The 21,215-nt window shown below is 37.3% G+C and overlaps 2 protein-coding genes across 3 annotated transcripts in view; both read right to left on the bottom strand.

The window, feature by feature from the left end:
- The window catches only part of LOC131439359 (ecdysone receptor), a 632,366-nt gene that overhangs the window by 389,313 nt on the left and 221,838 nt on the right, over nucleotides 1–21,215 (bottom strand). For both annotated transcript variants that reach the window (XM_058610274.1, XM_058610275.1), the window contains one exon: nucleotides 14,494–14,666. In XM_058610274.1, coding sequence (XP_058466257.1) covers nucleotides 14,494–14,666 — 173 coding nt within the window. The remainder of the gene's footprint in view (nucleotides 1–14,493; nucleotides 14,667–21,215) is intronic.
- On the bottom strand, nucleotides 18,938–19,566 carry LOC131439361 (CD209 antigen-like protein C). The gene is made up of 2 exons (XM_058610280.1): nucleotides 19,418–19,566; nucleotides 18,938–19,353 (listed from the first exon to the last, which is right to left on the bottom strand). The coding sequence occupies exons 1-2, from the start codon at nucleotides 19,520–19,522 to the stop codon at nucleotides 18,976–18,978; spliced, it is 483 nt and encodes a 160-aa protein (XP_058466263.1). The 5' UTR covers nucleotides 19,523–19,566; the 3' UTR covers nucleotides 18,938–18,975.

Below are 21,215 nucleotides of genomic sequence, written 5' to 3' on the forward strand. Positions count from 1 at the left end.
TAGGTGCATGCTTTTTTATGATGGTTGTGAAGGACCGAGTACCGGTAGGTGGCAGTCATCAGGCAGAGGATTGTGTCTCTGGGTAAATATTACTGTACCACATTCAGTTTTTTTTATTATTGGTATCAACGCCAGGGGAGGGAAAAGATAATTTATTGCTCGTGATATAATGCAGTTTGCTTTGCGAAGGTAATGAACTCCAATTGAAGCTGACGCAATTGTTGATTCTATGGTCTGGAACTGTAATTGAGTGAACTGTGCATTTGTACCAGAGAAGTGAAATGAAACAAAACAGGGAACAATTAACATGGTCCGTATTTTGTGGTCGTGTCATAGTATTGAGTTTTTATTTCAAGTTCCACGAACTGATGCTAATTTCCTAAGTAATAATATTAAACGCATAGATTCCTACTACTTCCTTTAGCTACGAATGTTTTAGCAACGGTGTGTTTTTAGAGTGTCACACCTTCCATTCAAAGTCTGATGTTTTTGTTCAGCAATCTTTGACAATTTATCGTGGAAAAGTTTATATCAGAACAACGCTTTCTAATTTTGAAAATTTATTTCGAGAACAGTAGTTTAATTCGTACGGCCCACTGAACGTAGCATTTTTTGCTCAGTGGGTTTGAACAAAATTGCCGTTTTTGGAACAAGAGCATTATTTCTTTAAAAATGACGATGGAGCCAACGTCACGGCGAATGGTAACCGTTTCCGTGCCATGCGCAACGATTATTTCTTCCAAAAACATCGAAGTTATCAATCCCGAGTAATCACCAGGACGGCGCATCATTCCATACTTCGGGCGAATCGATTGATTTATTGAAAGCTGTCTTCGGTAATCACGTCATCTCACGTTTTAGTCCCGTTAATTGACTGCCGAGGGATCGAGCGATCTGAGTTTACCTCATTATTTTTTGTGGGCCAATGTTATCTAGGCAAATAAGCCCAACACTTTGGATGCTTTGTAGAACAATATTGAGCGTATCATCAGTGAATACATCCCGATTTGTGCGAGAAAGTGATCGACAATTGGACCGACCGTATGGCGTTCGTACAGAAGCACCGAGGTGGCCATATGCACGAAATTATATTTAAAAAAAGGTCATGAGCTGTTCTTTCAAATGAAACCAAATTTGAGCCAAGATTTATTTCTGAGTTTTTTTGAAAAACAAATTTGAGACACCCTAAAAAAATCTGTTTTAATCCTCCTAGTGCACAGTGGTTTAAAAACGCAATTTCACGCTCTTAATTGATAACTCATAGGATCGTGGTTTTTGAGGTACAGTATCTTCAGCAAAGTTGCTCAGAATGATAGACGCCATCTTTCGCAAATTTTTTTGTGTGATTAATTCCCCTAAAAGTGAGATAAAAATTTTAGTTTAGCTCAGGGCCAACATAAGGGCTGAGTTACTTCGACAAAGTTGTGCAGAAAGTTATTTCAAACAAGTTTGCTGAAGGCACTATACCCGTAACTTGATTGTAATTCATGATATAATGTATTTTCAGAAAAGGGTGTCCAAAAACCAGTTTTTGTAAGAAAACACGTATATTTTCAATTTATATGAGTTTTTCATGTTATTCAAAGTTTTTCATCTTTAAAAATACACAACTTCCTCAAACATGAAATAGAGCAATTTTTCATGTTTTTTTTAATAAAATTCTAACTTGTCTATTATCAAAAGGTGCAGGAAGGTGCAGATGAGACTACTTACATATTAAACTACTTCAAAAGAGCTTTCATACCGTGGTTGAATTACTCGTCTGCGATCGTCTGCAGGCGAGATATGTTCTTTTCAAATATCCTTGTCCTTGACATTAGCAACGATAAGGTTCGTTGTATATCAGATCAGATTTCAGTATATATTCGTTACCATGGAAACTCACACAATAAAAGGTTTTAATGGACATCGAAGTCTACAAATAGAAAAGTTTAGTAATCATTACAGACGTTTTTCGAAAGAAACTGTCCGACGGTTTTTGAAAGTGAGATAAGAAGCCACGACTTTGAAAAAAGGCAATCATCATGTCGAATTACTTTATGTCATTTTTTGGTAAACTTTTTATATAAAAAAGCTCTGCGGATAGATATCCTCTATTCATCAATTAAAGTGGAAATCGATAAACGCTTGCTATGTTGTACTGTTCCTAATGATTAAGAAGTTTCTTTGATACAGATGTCGAGAGTATTATACACGCGAGCAATACTGATCACTTACGAATCGGGATCGCATGAATTGGTTACTAGTTTCATCGAATCCTTTGATTACAAATATTCGTGAACGTTCAAAACAGTCCAAGAAGAATCTGGCGAACGATGCTAAGAGTCTTTTGGCTGGTTAAGAACATTATCAGCTATCATAAAATAAATACAAATAATTAAAAAATGAGTTTTGATAATACTTTTCTCTACCAGAAGATGACATAACTTAATTCGATTTGATGGCTTTTTTAAAAGTCGTGACAAAACAGTTACTAAACTATTCAATTTATAGACTTCAATGTGCAAAACAAAAATCATATTTTGTGTCAAGTACCATAGTAATGAATATATAATGAAATCTGATCTGAAATACATTGAACCTAATCATTGCAAATGTCAAGGACAAGGATATTTGAAAAGAACATATCTCGCCTGCAAACGATCGCAGACGAGTAACTCAACCACGGTATGAAAGCTCTTTTGAAGTAGTTTAATATGTAAGTAGTCACATCTGCACCTTCCTGCGCTTTTTAATAATAGACAAGTTAGAATTTTATTTAAAAAAGCATGAAAAATTGCTCTAAACTTTGTATAACATGAAAAACTCATAGAATTGAAAATATATGAGTTTTCTTGCAAAAACTCGTTTTTGGACACCCTTTTCTGAAAAAAAAAAATACATTATATCATGAATTACAATCAAGTTACGGGAATAGTACCTTCAGCAAACTTGTTTGAAATAACTTTCTGCACAACTTTGTCGAAGTAACTTAGCCCCTATGTTGGCCCTGAGCTAAACAAAAATTTTTATCTCACTTTGAGGGGAATTAATCACATAAAAAAAAATTGCCAAAAGATGGCGTCTATCATTCTGAGTAACTTTGCTGAAGATACTGTACCTCGAAAACTCCGTTTTTAATAAGCTATCAATTAAAAGCGTGAAATTGCGCTTTTGAACCACTGTGTAGTGGTATAATGATGCCTTCTTCAAATCAATCATATTCTCATATATAATAATTTGGTATTCTAGTCGAAATATTTCTCTTCGATTCTTGAAAAAAAACCAAGGGTTTTTGTGAATTTTTACCAGTCGATTTTTCAAGTGATTACATAACCTTTCTATATGAGAAAAAAACTGTTTTAATCTACCTTGGTGTAACGATGGTTTTCTCATATTATTCATTATATTTTATATAGTAAATTAAGAATAATCAAAATACTACCAATACTACCACATTTGAATACATTTAAATTCAAGATAGTGAACCATATTTGAGCTGAGCTGAGCTGAAGTAGTAGCCCTATTTTTATAAATAAAATTACAAAATAAACGAGTGAATAGGATTTAGATACAAGAGTTGATTCATTGCATTGACATATTCTAAACAGTTGATATAAAGTCATTTTAAATCACCAAATGAAGGTCAACAGATTTCACGCACGCCTTGATTCTTTATTATTTCTACTTTATTATTTAAATTATTTAATAAAATTATTAATTGGTTATATTGGTTGATCTAGGCAGCCGGCTACCGAGAAAAATATTAATTTATTGTTTGAAATATCAATATCAAGTGTATTTTTACTATGTATTCAATATACCGATATATGTTATCTCTGTTATTAACTTTGTTATATCAACGGATTTGCGCAATAGTTGATTTTTATCATTCAATTTATAATCTTGAAAGACAATCAACAACATGCAAAAAGAAAACATTCTAAATGAAACTTTTCTCCGAAACTAGACGGAAATTGATAGGTTGAATGAAGAGATAATTTAGTAAAATAGAGTAATCAGAAGTGAAACATTGAAAATATCTAATAACTGAAAGGAAAAAGAAACTCCTGCAATTGTCGCCTTTTACGACATGGGAACAGGAACCCAGTGGATCTATTATTGGTTCGTTTTTTTCCACCGGATCCCACACGGCATTTAGGCTGGTACTGTCCGGAGAGAGCTAATAGGTATTATCAATCTCCTAGTGGACCCGAGTCATCAGAAAATAAGAACTACACACTGTAACAGTTTTAATCTGAATTCAAAAGAATTTCCAACATTTCTGCACCTTCGATTTGAATGGCGGTTTGAAATAAATGACGGGTCCAGTATAACTAAAAACCGTTCGTATGACTACTAACCAACATGACCTACGAATTGAAACAGTTTCGAGTACAACTTAGAAGATATTTTAAGATTTTCTATGGCGGTTTAAAATTTTGAAAACTTTTCAACTTGTAATGCTTGAACCGAAAGTCGGACTTGTATATTTTTATGGGACTATCAGACCTTTTAATTTAAGGTTTATTTCATGAAAACCCAATATGAGTTTATTTGACCCTAGACTATATTGATCTGCAAACTAGAGGACAATTTGAAGAATATGCTACTCATCACATTGTAACTTATGAAATCGTGAGATTGGCATTATTATTCTAAGAACCCCATTCCCGGAACAGGAAGTTGTATCTGAATAAAAATCGGGAGGTTCTTTTTTTTATTTAAAAAATATTTTATTCAGGCCTATTTGCGTACAAGCTTTACGTGGCCGATTAAGCTGAGTTTTTAGATAATTTTTTTTTGTATTGGATCTCGTTGTCACCCTTTTTCTAGGAGGAGAGGATCTTCCTTTTCCCTCCTGCGAAGATTGAGGGGCAGTTTGTTCGCGGTTCGTCTCGTCATCCATTGCCGCATCGGTGGTATTGTTGTGGATTTCGTTGCTAGTTGCTGTATATGGGCCTTGTTGTACATTGTTTGCTATTACTGGTTGGTTGGATGGTAAGTTATTAACTGCAGCTGGTGTACTTTGTTCTATAGGGGATACGTTGGATGGTTACGTTGAAGTTGTACTAGAGTTGCTTGGGGTTGGTGTGAAGGAAGCACCGTTGTCCTTTGGTGTAGTTGTCTCCTTGTCCAGTTCATCACATGGCTTACCGTAGTGAAAAGCTTCTTGGCAATATTGACAGGTGGCCAACTGATTGTCATAGATAACAAGTGATTTACACGGGATTCTTGTATCCTGACCGAATGTCACATAAGAAGGTAAATGCCTTCTTAAGCGCATGCGTAACAAACGTACGCCATTTAGAATACCGGGGAAAAAATTATTCCACTTTTCTTTTTCGATAGGGAGAATCTCTCCGTATTGAGACATAGTTTTGCGAATATAAGGATCGATGACGCTTCATTTGAATCTAAGTTTGTGAAAATCGGTTCTTTTATCTCCGAGAAAATTGAGTGATAATATTTGACATTTGCTCAGTTCGTCGAACTGAATAGAATAATATACGACCTTCGGCACTTCGAGGCTCGATTGAAATGTCGGGTTTCTCAGTGATTGTATTGCTTTTCTATCGATCTAATTAGCATGTCACCTAAGAACAGTAAGAAGAAGTTTACGGATTTTGGTTCAACTGAAGATATTTGTATACTTGTATTGAATCAGTTGGGCTTCTTTCTATCCAAAGCTTGATCCTGTTCATACAAAGTACGATGGCGTAGGAAATGAGCACTACCTCGGAATTTTTGGATGAACGACAAATTAGCTAATCGGAAGATGGAAAACCAATTAAATACATATTCACAGAATTATAACACATCATAAATCACAGAATAATTTTAAATCTGACTGGCATCTAAAGTATTGGATTCCTCAGATCAGCACTGCCGATACCCGCATATCAGTACCAAATGAAAAATTGATATGTTGAGAAAAGACGATTTGAATTTTGTTCACATTTTTTTTTGATTCGTTGTGTTAGAACATGCTATATTTTATTTTATTGTCGAGCACGATAGAGTTAGTTTCTGTCAAAATTGCTCTCCAACAGGCATACAACCTCCTCTTCTTTCGCATCAACAGATTACAATCATCCAAATGATGCAGTTTACTTAAATCTAGTAGTTAGATAACCCGAGGAACAAATTTTTGACAACATTTCGTGATAAATGAAAATCGATTGTACTGTAACAGCATATTCAAAAACATATGCTAGAAAAAGGCTCGTTATGTCCATAACTAGTTATAGCATAAAGAATCCGAAGAAAAAATAGTTACGAAGATCGTGGCGATGAATATACAATTATAAAAGCAGTAAGAATTGGAAGCAATCGATTCGTGATTGAAGTAGATCCATTCCATAAAAGTAGGCTTACTAGCATCGCGTTCGAAAGACACTGAATCAAGATGATTGCATCGGTCATGGTAACTTGGAAGGCTCAAGGCGTATCTTCAAGAAAGACAACAGAAAGTGAATCGGACAAATTTACGTTAGATTACTTCAATTCGTTGGATATCTTTTTGGTAATAAGGTGACCAAACAACCGAGACATATTCGAGAGGAAATAAAGTGATTTCAACCAATGTAAATCATTCAATAAAACAGATAGTAAACTCAATGTGGATTTGATGATATGAAATAGTTTCAAGTCAATTGATAGTTTCAAATGCTTAATCGTAAAATTTAAATCGTTGAAATAGGGTAAAATATAAATGGTCCAAGGTGACTTCTTTGAGAAGCTCCAGAGGCAACAGCGAATGGTAAGGTCTCTTACTTTCACTTTTATTTCGCGACCAGTAAGATATGATTGAAACCAATTCCGAAATGATCCATTAAAACCCATTCTACTTAACTTAGAGATTGTTATGTGATGATTGATCTTGTCAAAAGCAGTGGAGTAATCGGTGTAAATAGAAACTATTTGTAGTCATGATTGTAACGAGCGTATGAAAAGGAAGTGTAGGATACTAAGTTTTTAGAGTCTCACATGTATAGCCAAAGCAATTCTATGTATCAGTAAAGACTGTCCCAGAAAGTATGGTTGCACTTTGATTTCCCTCTAAATAATTCACAAGTGTTAGATATTCAAATTTTATTCGATATACTGATAATATTAGACTACAACAACAGAATATTATTCTCAACATTTGCTACTTACCTATTGTTCACTAGTTAGCACACCTTCTTGCGAACGTTCCTCATTAAATTCCGTACGGACTTCTTGGCGACAAGTTTTGACACCCGTTTCGGTTTATCCTCAAAGGTGTTATCCTCACCGAACTTCCTGATTGCATTCCACACGGCTTTTTCACTTTCTCCTTCCATTTTTGCTATCTTTCTCAGTGACAGTCCGCGTTCTGTGCACCATTTGTACACAATTGTTTGACGTTGTTCTGCTGAAAGTCCACGCATTTCGAAACAAACTAATGAAAACGAATAAACAACTGCACAAGTGGTTAGAGAAGAGTGTAAACAACAGGACGCAGCCATAAAAATTGACAGATTCTGAACCATTGCGAAATGGCAGCGGTTTTTGGTTGCGTCCATACTTTCTGGGATAGTCTTTATTATCATCACGGATGGAATCCCATCGGGTCCAGCACTTGATGAACGTTTTAACTGGCACATGCAGAGCCTACAGAAACAGTCGAGATAGTAAGATGACATCCAATTGGAACGGAGAGGAACATGATTGTCAACAGAGATATTTGTTGATCAGTTAAGTTTCGTTGTAATTATGTTGTATTTAAATGAATGTATGATTATGTTAGAAAAGCTTTCTGTTGCTACACCCTAACAATTTCGTAACTGGCAAATTTATAAAATTTGGAAAACTTTTCCTATCCTCGATTACAAAATCAATCAACTCTTGGAATGTCCTGACCTGCGGTAACTAAATGGAAAAGCGTCTCTCTTCGTCATATACGTACCATTTCCCCCTGGGCTTACTTTGAACTATAGACTGGTCACGTTAACCCAATTATGGACACCGCTAACCCGTCACAACACACAACTGGAAAGCAAGGAAACCCCCAGTTGCGAACGGAAACCCTAGTAGTGCGTACCGTGCGACTGTTCAGGCGTACTAATTCCTACAACTTCTTGTTTTACCTTCGATTTTTCGGAGACACTTCCGCGAAATGTGATATAGCTGACCTGTTGTTTGGTTCTGAGCCTCCCAGAGGCGGGTGTCAGAACCGGGAAGAGAGCAGGAAGAAAAGAAAAACCTTTGACAACAAAAGCCCGATTTCGAAATGTTCCACGTTCAACGAACACACCGAGTCGGGTTGACATAGGTAATGGCATGTCCAACTGGCGGCGCAATTTCACGACTCGATGTGGTTCATTGATCCGACGACGATTGGAAGACTGGACACCGAAAAACGGCAGCAATTTCCTGCTGCTATATTTACCATTCCAGTCCAGCTTGGTTTGGGTCAGACGGTGTTAATCAGACTCAATCGGGAAAAAATGCAAAATAAAGTCCGTTTCGATAGGTGTTGTTACTTATTCCTTATTTGCGCCACAATCGGAAACATCGTCGTCGGAAAGTTCAAGGTTACAATTAACCAGTTCGTTCGTTGCTGGTTGGCCCGGCCGTTCGAATGCATCATTTCACCATTGTAAGACCGGCATTCCGACTCCCTGATTATAGAGTTTTGTGAGGAATCGTGACTTCGGTGCAGTTAGCGCTATTATTTTCACTCCACCAGAAGATCCTAGCCCAACAGAACAGAGCGTGGAAGCTCTCCGGCTTGATTGGCGGTGTCTTTTTGCCTTACAGCCCCTGCTGCACCAGTAACCCTAGAACCAATCAGGGTGCAGTGAGCTTCTGATTTATGATACTGAACTTTGCCAATGGCTTACTCCACTTGAACTTTGGGAAGGAAGATTTTGAGCAGTGGAAAGGGAATCAATGTTGCTGGATTTCAATGTTCTATTTCAATAATGGAATATCTTCAATAATGCGAGCATCGGAACAACTTTGTGGCAATCATGATATAGGCACGTACCATTCGAGCTCTGATTGTATAAAGAACGACTGACTACCGCCTTGTTGGTATTGAATATCTGGGATATAAGCCGCTTTTGTATTTCGAATGGATTTTGTTCAAATTGCAACTATCTTACCCAAAGACTCTTCTTTCTATCTCATATTCTTCTTTGTAAATATTGTTAAAATTTGTTCTGACAAATCAATTGTAGTTACATTAATAAGTTTCATAACAACTAGGCTAGGTAAAACGCAATCTCCAGGTCGATACACTTATTACAGAGATTCTCAAATTTGTAGTATCTTCCTAAATTCCATCGATTTGTCAAAAGTAGAAAAAATTTTCTGCGAATAATTTTGGTGCGGTGACGACGAGTTCCTCGTGTAAACTGAAATTTTAATGGATGAACCTAGGACAGGACCAGACAACTGGCTTCTTTTTCCAGAAAAATAATTCTCTTCTTATTCCGGTTGCTCCCTGCTGTAAATAATAAATGCCTCGCGATCACTGTTGCCAGTAGAGATAATTATTCAATCTGAAAACTTTTTCCCCTTATAACATGCAATTATTTATCATTTGAAAACACTTAGACAAATGTTATATCGGCCAAAAATATAGCTCTGGATTCATTATGATCAGATGTTTGTTTTGAAGAAAACGTTTAGTTGAAACAGCTTAATAAAATTTTTCTAAAACACTCAATTTTGGGTAATTAATTCTTGCAGCTTTATTAACTAAAGTATTCAACATATTCTATTTGAGAAAAATAATAACATACAGAAGTATCCAAAGATACGGTGCTATTTTCAACCAACTTAATCAATATTCTCGTCCATATCACACTTCGTGATTTCAGGCTTTCTCTTTGTATCATCCATTGACTGTTAAATGTACTCGTATACTTTCCCCATTGTCAGGACTTAAAAACAAATTGAACTTAATCCTATTGAAATTAATAATTTTGAAAAGATGACCCGAAAAATAAAATATCCAATATCAAGCTACATTGTTACCGACGATACTGACAACACTTTTTCTACCACCCTGCAGTAATATTGATTTCAACAACTTGTACTTGCTTATGTCAATTTTAACCAATCACGAGCTGGTCCTTAATTGGTCCTAAAAGTGGATTAACAATTGTCAGGTCCTGTCCTAGGGATCGAGGGATCTTTCGAGTGTTGCGAACAGATGATAATCCGAGGGATCAATAGCGTATGACTATGGTGGATGGGGAAGCAATTGGTCAGCCATCCCTGAATTCGCAGTTTCGATGCTCTCGTGTGACGTTGCATTTTTTGGTAAAAAAAATAAATCCCTTCATGTGAGGCCGTTTTGCAGCGATTTCAGCCTTTAATCGCTCCATTAAAGAGCAATAATACCCCCAGCTTAAACTTGGTTCCATACAAGTGCAAAGTAGAATTATTTCTATTTTTGTTTTGTTTTCTGGACGTCGCTGTTTCAATTCTCAAATTGCCAAATTTTCACTGCAGAAGACGATAAATTCGGTCCTTTTGCAAAAGCTGACATAAAGATAGCCTCAAAGCGAAACTCGTTCCGATAAAGGAATGCTCTCTTCAAGATTTCAAGAATAACTGAGATAAATTCACAATTGCCGATCGAATACATGAGAAATTGATATGATTTTAAATCCACTATCTACTATCAAAATTCACGTTTCTTGTCTTGAAAAAAAAAACAGTCACCAAAGATGTATGTGGTTGTGCGTTGTCATGATGGTAAACGGCACCCTTGCGGTTCACCAATCCTAGAGGGTTTTTAATTTTTTTTTATCTAATTTCGTTTGCTTTGACTACGCTCCACTTCCAAGTTGATGGTTTGGTTTAGCGATAGTTGCTCAAAATGAATGATACAGGATTATCTTCCTAATGAATGTCGGTCTCTGATGCGGATTGTGATGGTTCAAGTTTTTTCGCTTAATGATATAAGGAGTGTATCGAAAAGTAGTTAGCAACATTGATTATTGAATGAAAAAGCGAAAAAAAAACATATTTTGACATCAGTTTTCGATATATTGTAGAAAAATTACATTTTTATGCATTTCACTGATTATATTGAAGAAAATCCTAGTTTCTGTGAAACGCTCGCACTTTGGACTTGGCATTCTACATTAAATTCTGCACAGTTACTTTTGTGACTTTCCTGGTGGCACCTGTCCAGTTTTTTAACTCCTGCATGTTTTGGGACACTGTACCTTCCTTCCGAAAGTTCCGCTTGACAATTGCTCAATACCTTTCAATTGGCCGAAGATCCGGGCAGTTCGGTGGGTTGATGTCCTTTTCCACTAATTGTACATTATTTTTGACAACCACTGTAGAACGGAGTTGGCGTAGTGGGCTGGAGCCAAATCCGGCCAGAAGAGAGGAGGAGCCTTATGCTTTCTGTACAGTGGCAGCATTCTCTTCTTCAAACATTCTTTCTCGTACACCTTGGCGTTAATTGTGCCCTTCGTGATGAAAATCGACTACCGCAAACCATAAGTACAAATTGCTTGCCAGACCAACACCTTCTGCCAAAACTTTTCCATCGCGACCGTGGTGTCAGCGTCGTCCAGGTCCTGGTACACCGATTTCGTATAATATTGCGGTCCGGGTAACGCTCGAGAGTCTTCCTTGGCGTAGGTTTCGTCGTCGATCAGGATGCATCCGACTTTATTCTGTAGAATCCGGTTACACAGTTTTCGCGCTCTTGTTTTGGTCTGAACTTGCTGTACCAGGGACTTTTTCGGCACCTACTGTTTCTTGTACGTTTTCAGGGAGTTCCGAACTTTGATCCGTTGAATCATCCCGATGCTGGTGTTGAACTGCTTGGTCAAATCCCGCGTCGACGCCCATGGGTTATTCCTGATGTACTCAACCACTTTTAAGTCCCGGCCGGCCGTTTTCCTACCAGATCGGGGCAAATCCTTCATGGAAAGGGTCTTACCGAACTTCTCGATCATATTTTTAACACTGGTGTGGTGCACTTTCACCCGTTTTGCAATTTCGTTGTACGTGACACCACTTTCTGAGCACCAAGTGTGCAGAATTTTCTTTCGCGTTTCCGGATCAATTCGACTCATCATTGAAACGATAAACCGTACCGAAACCAATCGATTGCGCAGCTGTTATTGACATGTAAACAAACATGTCACCGCAAAACACACGAAAAAGTAAGAGCTCGGCGCATAGGCCCAAGATTTCTGCTTCGATTGACTTAAAAACTTTACAAAACATTCTTGAAATGTTTCATTAGAACAAAATGAATATGATTTTTTGAAAATTATGAATTGTTTCCTTCGATTTTATAGACAAAAAACTTTAAACGCGTTCTCGAAAGCAGGTTTTGAAAGTCCGTGTCAATCGTCATTCAAAAACTACTGTCCCAATTTATTTTCAAATTTTGCACACATTTTCTAGATGTAAAATATCAGACCCTAGCGTTTTTCTTTTCGTTGTTTGTTACCTTGAGGAGGTTTTACAGCTACAAAATGGCGGATTTTTTTCGTGAAAAATCATAGTTTTGACCTTCAAAAACCACCAAAAATTAAAAAAGAATTTTTAAGAATCAAACAGAAACGTTGAGGTCTAGAAAGGCATTTACTCTATCTATGCTGCTTTGATTTGTTGACTTCTGATTAGTTTGCGCTGAGATACAGTGGGCACCGCAAATCGTGACTTTCAAGAAGCGTTCTTAAAAATACTTCTTCACCGACTTATTTCTCACTATTTTTTCTCGTAAAAATAAAAAAATGTTGTTCTAATGATGCTTTGTATTATGCAAAACGTTTGAATTTATTTTGTTGAACGATAGTACTGAAAAAAAATTCGCAAAAATGATGTTTTTTTTTCATTTAATTTAGACCCTACCCTATCCTTAATCAATTTTATTCTTCTCGTGTTGCTGTTTCAATAGACAGAAAAAAAGCCATTACAGTTGATTCGCAAGTGTACAAAATAATGACATAACCTAATGCTACGATCATATTGGCACTAAAAAATTCTTCTGGGGATCTGAGATCTGGGCTCGAGCATACTCTATCTGACTTATGAGACCAGTGCCTTTTACTCTTAACCACCGACACGGGAATTTATTTACATGGAATATTATTGGAAACACTAAATGGAGAAGATATGTATAACGGTTCCGTGCCATTTGCAATACGCCTATCGTTATAGTGTTGCCATAATAATGTTGCCATTTATTATTGTTCGTGAATGTGGTATTAAAACATCGGGAGTTTTTAAATCACATTGCAAAGATTTAACACATGGATTCTTTTTCTTTTGCAATACCAAAATTATGAAGAATTGCTCGAATGACTGGTGTTTAGTTAATTTTTATGGAGCCTCAGTACTAGATTTATGATGTAAACTTCGATTTTTTTTAAATTGATAATGTTACTTCATTGTACACCGTCTAAAATGGTAACTTGTAGGCATTTTTTCAACAAAATAAAATAATTAAAAACAAGTATCTAAAAGAGGTTTGAAGTCATCTTGGTTTCACAAATGAAATGTCTGCTTCGCGTTTTTTTTTGTATGTATGTGTATTTTCCCCCTTGAGTTGAATAATCTGGAAGAATGAATTTCAAATGTTACAATCTGTCATCATGCGAAGAAACTTTAGCAAGCTAATTGCTGCAGGACCTGTAAGCAGCTGGTTGACATATATTCGTCCAATAAAGAATTCAACAACTCTCCCCAGCCGGTAACCAAAAAAAAACGTCCTGTATAATGAAGTCATCTTGGTTGCAAAAATGTACTAGTATACGTATCAGGGTCTGAATAAACTCAGACAAAAAAAAATAATCACATTACCAGTCGTGTCACGTGCTTCTGTCACCGCCAAGGTAAGCCCGATCACTTTCAACGAAACAGTGACCTTACTGACGCCTGACCCACCCATAAACAATTCGAGTAAAAAGTCAACGAGCAGCACGAACCTCGTCAAAGCCAGCCAATCCTATCCATTCCTTCAGCCCCTGCGGCAAGCCCAATGTCTTGCTCTTGAAAGTATCGTAGCAGAATTCTCGCAGCACCGTGAAACTAGTAATGTACCAACACTACGAGGGAACATGAGCGTGCGATCGCTCAGGTTCCAATTGACGTTGAATTTTATCGGCACCAGCATGGTGGACCAGCACGAAAATAGGCGATTGCCCGGAACCAATTGAACGTGAAGAGTTTCCAAACAAAACGAACCCAATTATGAAAGTGAAACGTGCACTGCATCAGCAGCAGTAGCAATGAAAGCAAAAAATCTTAACCATTAATTGAATGCTGCACAAAGATACAAAGCGTACAACTGTGTTAGTGGGTATCATAATTGGCTATCGCTTACTCGAATCCGCAAGAGAAGAGTATAAAACGCTTGATCGTAGTCACTGCTGCCATCTTTGTGTCGAACAAACCACTCGATCGCAACGTTTACGCTACTGTTCGGCAGAGGGACTGCGACTGTTTTTTTTTGCATTTGCACCTATATACAGAAACGACATGATCGTCAGTACTTACCCATTTTCCCATTTGGACTGTATGGGTCGTAGCTTCCGGTGGACATTGGCGACGAATACCCATTGGACATGGTGGTCGTGTAGGTATGGCTCTGGGAACCAGGTGAAGGGCTTAGGGGCGGTGCGGAACCTGGCACACTGCCCGGACTAGGGGACGATATCCATTCCTCATTGCTGTACGTTGCGTGTCGGGATAAAAGAAAATGACAAATAATGCGGTATTAATTTCATTGTGATTTAATTCGCGTTAAAGTTATTTTGACAGAAGAAAGCATGCAAGATAATGAATTTAGTGTGGATGGTTCTGAAACTCTGTAACATCCGGCAATGGCAGTAACGAATTATTCACACACAAAAACAATTTGTTGTAAGGAAATTTTTTCAAATAACTAATTAAAACTGTCAATCTGTCAATGTCAGAGCAGATTAGGATGTGCGCCTACACAAACAACTAATCATTTAGAGAATAACTGAATATTCCCGCCTACCATCTGAAAAGTCCACACTTCAGTCGACACACCATCATACAAAATCTCCCACAGATCGGGGAAAGGTACCCTCGTAAAATCAAAAATTCATCTGTTCAGATTCACAACCCTGTGTCACTCGTCACCCCAGTCACAACAGCAGACACCCCGTCAGCAGAGTAGATCAGACGATAGCAGCAGCAGCAGCAGCACCAAACAAACCATGCCCTAGGTCTACACCCACACGCTTCGATGCCAGTAGGGTATGGCATAAACAGAGAGGCTGCGACACGTCGGAGCTCAAACAGCAACGACGTCGAGAAAGTTCGAAATAAGAAGACAGTTGGTCACGAGGGATTTCGCGCGGACGAAACGGGGTCTGTGGAACGGTGTGTCATTGAAGCGATAGACCGGCGGCGGTGGTAGGATGAGTTCCCTGAGGTCGACATGCTTCCCGCGCGGTACATGCTTATGTATTTGTACATACAGCTGGAGGGAGGAAGAAAGACTCATCATTGCTGCTTCCAAATGGTGCTGCAACAACTTTCATCTTTGTTGGGGTATTATCGAGCATTACTGTCGGTTGAGGGGATGGTAAACGGGAAACGGTGTAACAGAATGGGGAGCCGGTGTGAAGCTAGCTGACGCCAGCACTACTCAGTTTTTGACACTTCTGTGTAAATGCTGTCTGGTTGAGTTTGCTATCAGCCACCGACCGAGAGCCGGGAAAAGAGAAAGAGAGAATTCAAGAGAAAAAGAGATACCCCGCACGCACCGATTTTGACGGTGTTTTGCAATAGAGATTTTTTTTAAACTATGCAATGAAACACATCTTCAATATAATAAAATTTTAGTTTCTGAGAAGTTATTCATTGTTATGAAAGTGTGTGCAAAATGCAAATCTTTTCATAGTTAAAATCTTTTCTTGCTGCAGCTACAAATATTAGTACCGGCTATCGACTCTGGTCAGAAAATAAAATTCCTTGATTTGACGCATTGTTTTCATTGTAAAAATGCTGTCAAAGAAGATATCCTAGGAAATCGGTTGAGAACTCTGAAAATATATGCATTTAAAAAAAATTCAACACTTCAAACAATAAAAAAAATAACGGAAAAATCAAATTAAAAACGCTTCTTCAATTATCTTAAACGAATCAATTTTAAACTTAAACCTAAAATCCACATTCTTTGTTATTTGATTAGTGTGAATTTCCTAGTAAAGTTACAGCTGGAATAATTTTAAGGTATTTTCCACCTTTAGATTTCTAGTGAAGAGTCATTTAAATAATAATATATGATTCTACACATAAAAAGCAATACATTTACTTATAGTGGCCATCCTAGAAGTTGTCGTGGTCCAGATATTTAAACTTGACTCAAAGAATTCAAATTTTTAATGAATAGCACCGTTTCAAAAGTCTACGCATATGTCCCGAGATGGTGGTCCAATGTGCAGGGCGCTGGTCTTACAAACCAGTAGTCGTATGTTCGAGCCCCGACCTGGAAGGATCCAGTAGGATCGTAGTACTGGCCATGCAATGATTCTCTACACTAAGAATAGGCTGCGAAGTCTGTTGAAACATAAAGGTCAAATTCCACAAAAGGAATTTAATGCCAAAATTTTGCTTTCACACATATAAGAACTGTGTACTCCTAAATGAAACATACCACTACCAGTAACTTGATCGAATCAGTGTTATTAATTGAAAATATGATTTTATTGCATTTCATGTCTAAATATCTCGAACACGGTTATTATAAGTAAATTTATTTGGGAAAAGTGAAGAATGCTTGAAACTAATCGTTGTTTTTCAATCGGTCATTTATTGTCATTCCGTATGCAAAGTCATTTGGGTTTTTTTTCCACAAGCTTTGTTCTAGACAATAGCCACCCATGAGATAGAGAACCAAATGTCATGCAAACATTTTTTACTGTGTATATTAGGGTGCCAATGTTTTGGGGTCCTCTCTAATTTCGTAAAGCGTTTAAGCACCTCAAAAATATTTTGGATCTTGAAGAATGGAGAAGGGAATATTCGAATTAAAAAAAAATGTTTATGCCAAATGTCTTAGAACTGCATGAAACGTCGAGATCTAGTGTCATTTCTGGTGATTAATTTGGCTATATTTCACCAAGAGCTTGAACTCTTGAAAATGACTAAAAATTGTTTCATGTGTAACTACTTAACTTCTCAAAAGACACACGGGCAATATTCCGATTCTAGAAATGAGCAAAACGAGTCATGATTTGGGGAAAATAATATATTTTCATGTTATGATAATACACCATGATTAAAATTTCTCGGATCATGATCCATTCGGACTGATTTCGATGAAATTTAAATGTAACGCACTTGAAGTTGTTGGGTATAACTTCAGGCGTGTTCCTGCTACGATGGTAATTTCAGGCGTTATGTGTAATTTTTGCAATATAAATTCAGTGAAAAGCACGACAAACTTCTTTTAAAATGAAAATATTTTGTTTTTGAAAAACGAGGACGCAAGAGATAACGTGTTTACTTGCGTTCATTACTTCAGTTTTGATTTTGTATTTCAGAATTTAAACACTTAAACGAACTGCATGGAAAAACACAAGCGAATCAAACCTCTTAAAAAGAAATTCTATGTCGAATTCTTGCAAAAAAAATCGTCTTATTCATAATATTTAGGCGCATCAATACAGCTTGTGTTGTTATATCTATGAAACAAATTAATCAAAGTGGTTGAACAAAATATTTTTCTGATTTTCGTTAGATGGTGTTCCAAATTCACAATCGAATTAAACGCTAGCTCTCGGAGTATTATTCTAGCAACAACGATCACATCAAATATGTAAGAATACATTTTGAACAAAATGTAACATTGATGTTTGTCAAATGAAAAGTGTCTCTTATGATGTCAATTTTCGGTTCATTATCTTTATTTATATGTTATGTTGGTAAAACAACACGATCATTAAATAACATGCTTCAGGATCAAGTAAACATTTTCAGTAGGTGCTTTTCAATGTCTGCTTTTCGCTTTACCATTAATCTATTTATCTATCACATCACTTGAGGCAGAAGGTTCAAAGTGATATCCGGATAGAAAATTAGAGTTACGAGCTTTGCAAGAAATGCATTCTTCAAGTAACGCATTTTCGAACCATGAATAATTTTCGTGGGAGAAGAGTTATTGCTCATGATTTTCTAATCATAACAGCAGTAATGGATTTCTTTTCGTGCACGAATCGCATCAACGGAAATCTTTACTTTAGAATGTATAGAACATCTTAGGATTTTGTCATTTAAGGGTTTTGGTTTGAGCTTAGTGCACATGCCTTTCATTCCGTTTCGTCTTCGGCATTAACAACTTATGCTGAACTACCTATCAAATTCGTGCCGCTGGTTTAATTAAAAACAACAAGAGCAGATTCAGTTTTTGCAATGACTGAGCGGAAACATATATTGGAGAAGCCAATTGAAAGGGCAGACAATCAATACTACCTTCATAAAGGTCTGTCGCTGACGATGTCCAGTCAGCGACTGGACACTCTCCTACTCAATGCTTGATCGGAGAAGTAGGTATAAAGCGAGAAGACTAGTGTTTGATGGACAGAGAAGATGTTTGGATATAAGGTATCGGTCGGGTGACGTCAAGGATGTAGACCATGTTCGATGTACGCGCTATTGTGTCTGTTTGGCGTTTTAGAGTGACTAAAACAAGATTCAGAGTGGCGAAATGGTAGCACGTATACACGGAATGCATAAGAACGCAGGTTCGAGTCCTGTCTCTGAGCGTATCTTTTTCCAAAAATTCATCTTTTCTGTTATTTTTCATTCATTTGGCTTCTCCAATATATGTTTCCGCTCAGTCATTGCAAAAACTGAACTTAGTTATGGCGGCTTTACGTCAAACTAAAATTAATAAATCGTTAAGAGCAGATTATTTTCTTATCGTATTAACTGATTGTGGAACTAACTTATATTTCAATCCAAATTTCAAAGAACAACAACTACACAATATATTTCCATTGTTCAAAACACTACGACAACCCGCTTCGGTTCTGTATTTTCGCACATAAAAACTCTTTCGAGAGAGCAATTCTTGTCATTCCAACCCCAACCGTCCGAAGCTCGGTACCGGAACTGAAGACAATTTTCAACGTTTTCATTGTTAGGTTCGCCTATCATCCAAAAACTGTACTCGAACTTTGTCCCGGTGGGTTGCCAATAGAATTCTCCCTCGGTCGCGAGGTCACTTCCGCCTAGCCAGACTTCCGTTAAAGATGTATTCAACTTTTTCTCTTCGGTCTCCAGCGCAAGGATTGCTCGTGTGTTAGCCTCCTTGTTGGTGATCACCGCTAGACGCATTCCCAACGAGTTGCAATATTCGGTCGCTCTGAACCAATTAGCCTAAGCCAGAAGAAAGTGAAGGATTACTTCGGTTCGACTTCTCAAAAGAAAAATCAACACTTACCGAGAACTTCGGCATGTAATACGGCGAGTCCGAAACGCATTTTAGATCCTGTGCGTAGCAGAACACCGAAACGAGAATGATCAATAGCGGAAACAGTATTTTCATCTTCACTGACTGACATCAGGGGATCAAATAGCGCATCCATACTTTCTCGTTAGGTTTTTTTATACAAGCTTGGTGTCATTTCCGATGAGGATGATTTTCTAGTATCTTATCTTATCTGGACCATAGCTTTTGAATGCAGTACAGTAAAGATTTCGAGCCCTATTTTGTATCATAAAACTTAATTGTCTGTCTGCCTCCACCACATTTGATGAAAATTTTGAATCTTGAATGTATACCCGAATACAAAAAGACTTTTTTTCGGAGAATATGGTGATGGTAAAATTTCCGAATTAGTTATAAATTTCGTCGAAGAATTGGTCAATATTGATTGTCCTGCACTACTTAGTCAAATCAACATCAATGTTCGTTCTAGAGCTAAATAAGTTTATTTCAAAAGTTTTTCTTCGCCGTAGCATCCACTATACATAGTACTTTAAACCTAATACTTTTCGAATATCATATTTGTATGTCGAAATTCATTAGTTAATCTAAACATCAAGCATCTATCAAGCGATTTGATAATATAAATTACATTAAAAATAAACATTTATTTTGTACATGATCTTATAACTGCTTCAGGTTTATTTGTATCAGTTCATCACTTTTATTCAATGGAAAATAGCTGTCTATTGGTTGAACTCGTGGAAGAGGAAGGAGTCTAACATAATATAAACATGAAATTGGAATTCCAATGGACTTAATGAAATGATAAAGAAGGTCACGACAAGCAAAAATGTCGCTAACTGGGACATTGGATAGTCTACCTTGAGTACGCAAGGAATTTATTAGTTGAGATCTGACATCACGGTACTCCACGCATGTCCAAACTACATGATCAATATCGCGGTAACCTTCGCCACAAGCGCAATGATTTATCTCGGAAATTCCAATTCGAAGGAGATGTGCATCTAACGTGTAGTGATTGGACATGAGTGTGGACATCACACGAATGAAATCCCTGCTCACATCAAGTCCCTTGAACCATGCCTTTGTCGATATTGCAGGAATAATTGAGTGTATCCATCGACCCAGATCATATTTATCCCAAGAAGCTCGCCAGCTGGCAAGTGTTCTTTGGCGAGACGCGCTATGGAATTCGTTAAAAGCAATCGGTTGCTCATAAATTTCACCACCTAATAGCACCCGGTTTGGCTAATAAGCCGGAATCCAGACTATAGTGATTCGAAAATTATTACTCAATATGTCGTTCAGGTACTGTCTTACTTTGTCCGGGAAAAACGATTCATTCTTGCCAGCAATGTTTGATCGAATGGCTTCAATTGCGCTCAGACTATCTGTGAAGAGGAAATAAAGGATAATGTGACGATTACACTCAAGCTATAAAGAACTGCTGTTAACTCTGCTATATAAACAGATGCAGGTTCTTGAAGCCTATCAGGAATCAGGAATCAGAACAAATTGGCTCAAATGGCACGTTCCCCTTGATATTTGGAGATTTGTGCCTTGCCATCAATTTGTTTTTAGCATCATTTTCCCGATATATAAGAGGGAAGGATTGAAAGGAAATGGTAAGGGTTGGACTAGGAGGATGGGAAAAATTGACGACACAAAAACACATAAAAGCAGAAGTAAATTCTGCACCCCTAAGGGATGCTGAACAATCTGCTGAGGATCACATTTAGTGGAAGCAGAAGGAAATTCTGAACCTCTACGAGGTCCCGAACAGTCTGCT

The sequence above is a fragment of the Malaya genurostris genome, chromosome 3, assembly GCF_030247185.1.
Source record: "Malaya genurostris strain Urasoe2022 chromosome 3, Malgen_1.1, whole genome shotgun sequence".
Lineage (NCBI taxonomy): Eukaryota > Metazoa > Arthropoda > Insecta > Diptera > Culicidae > Malaya > Malaya genurostris.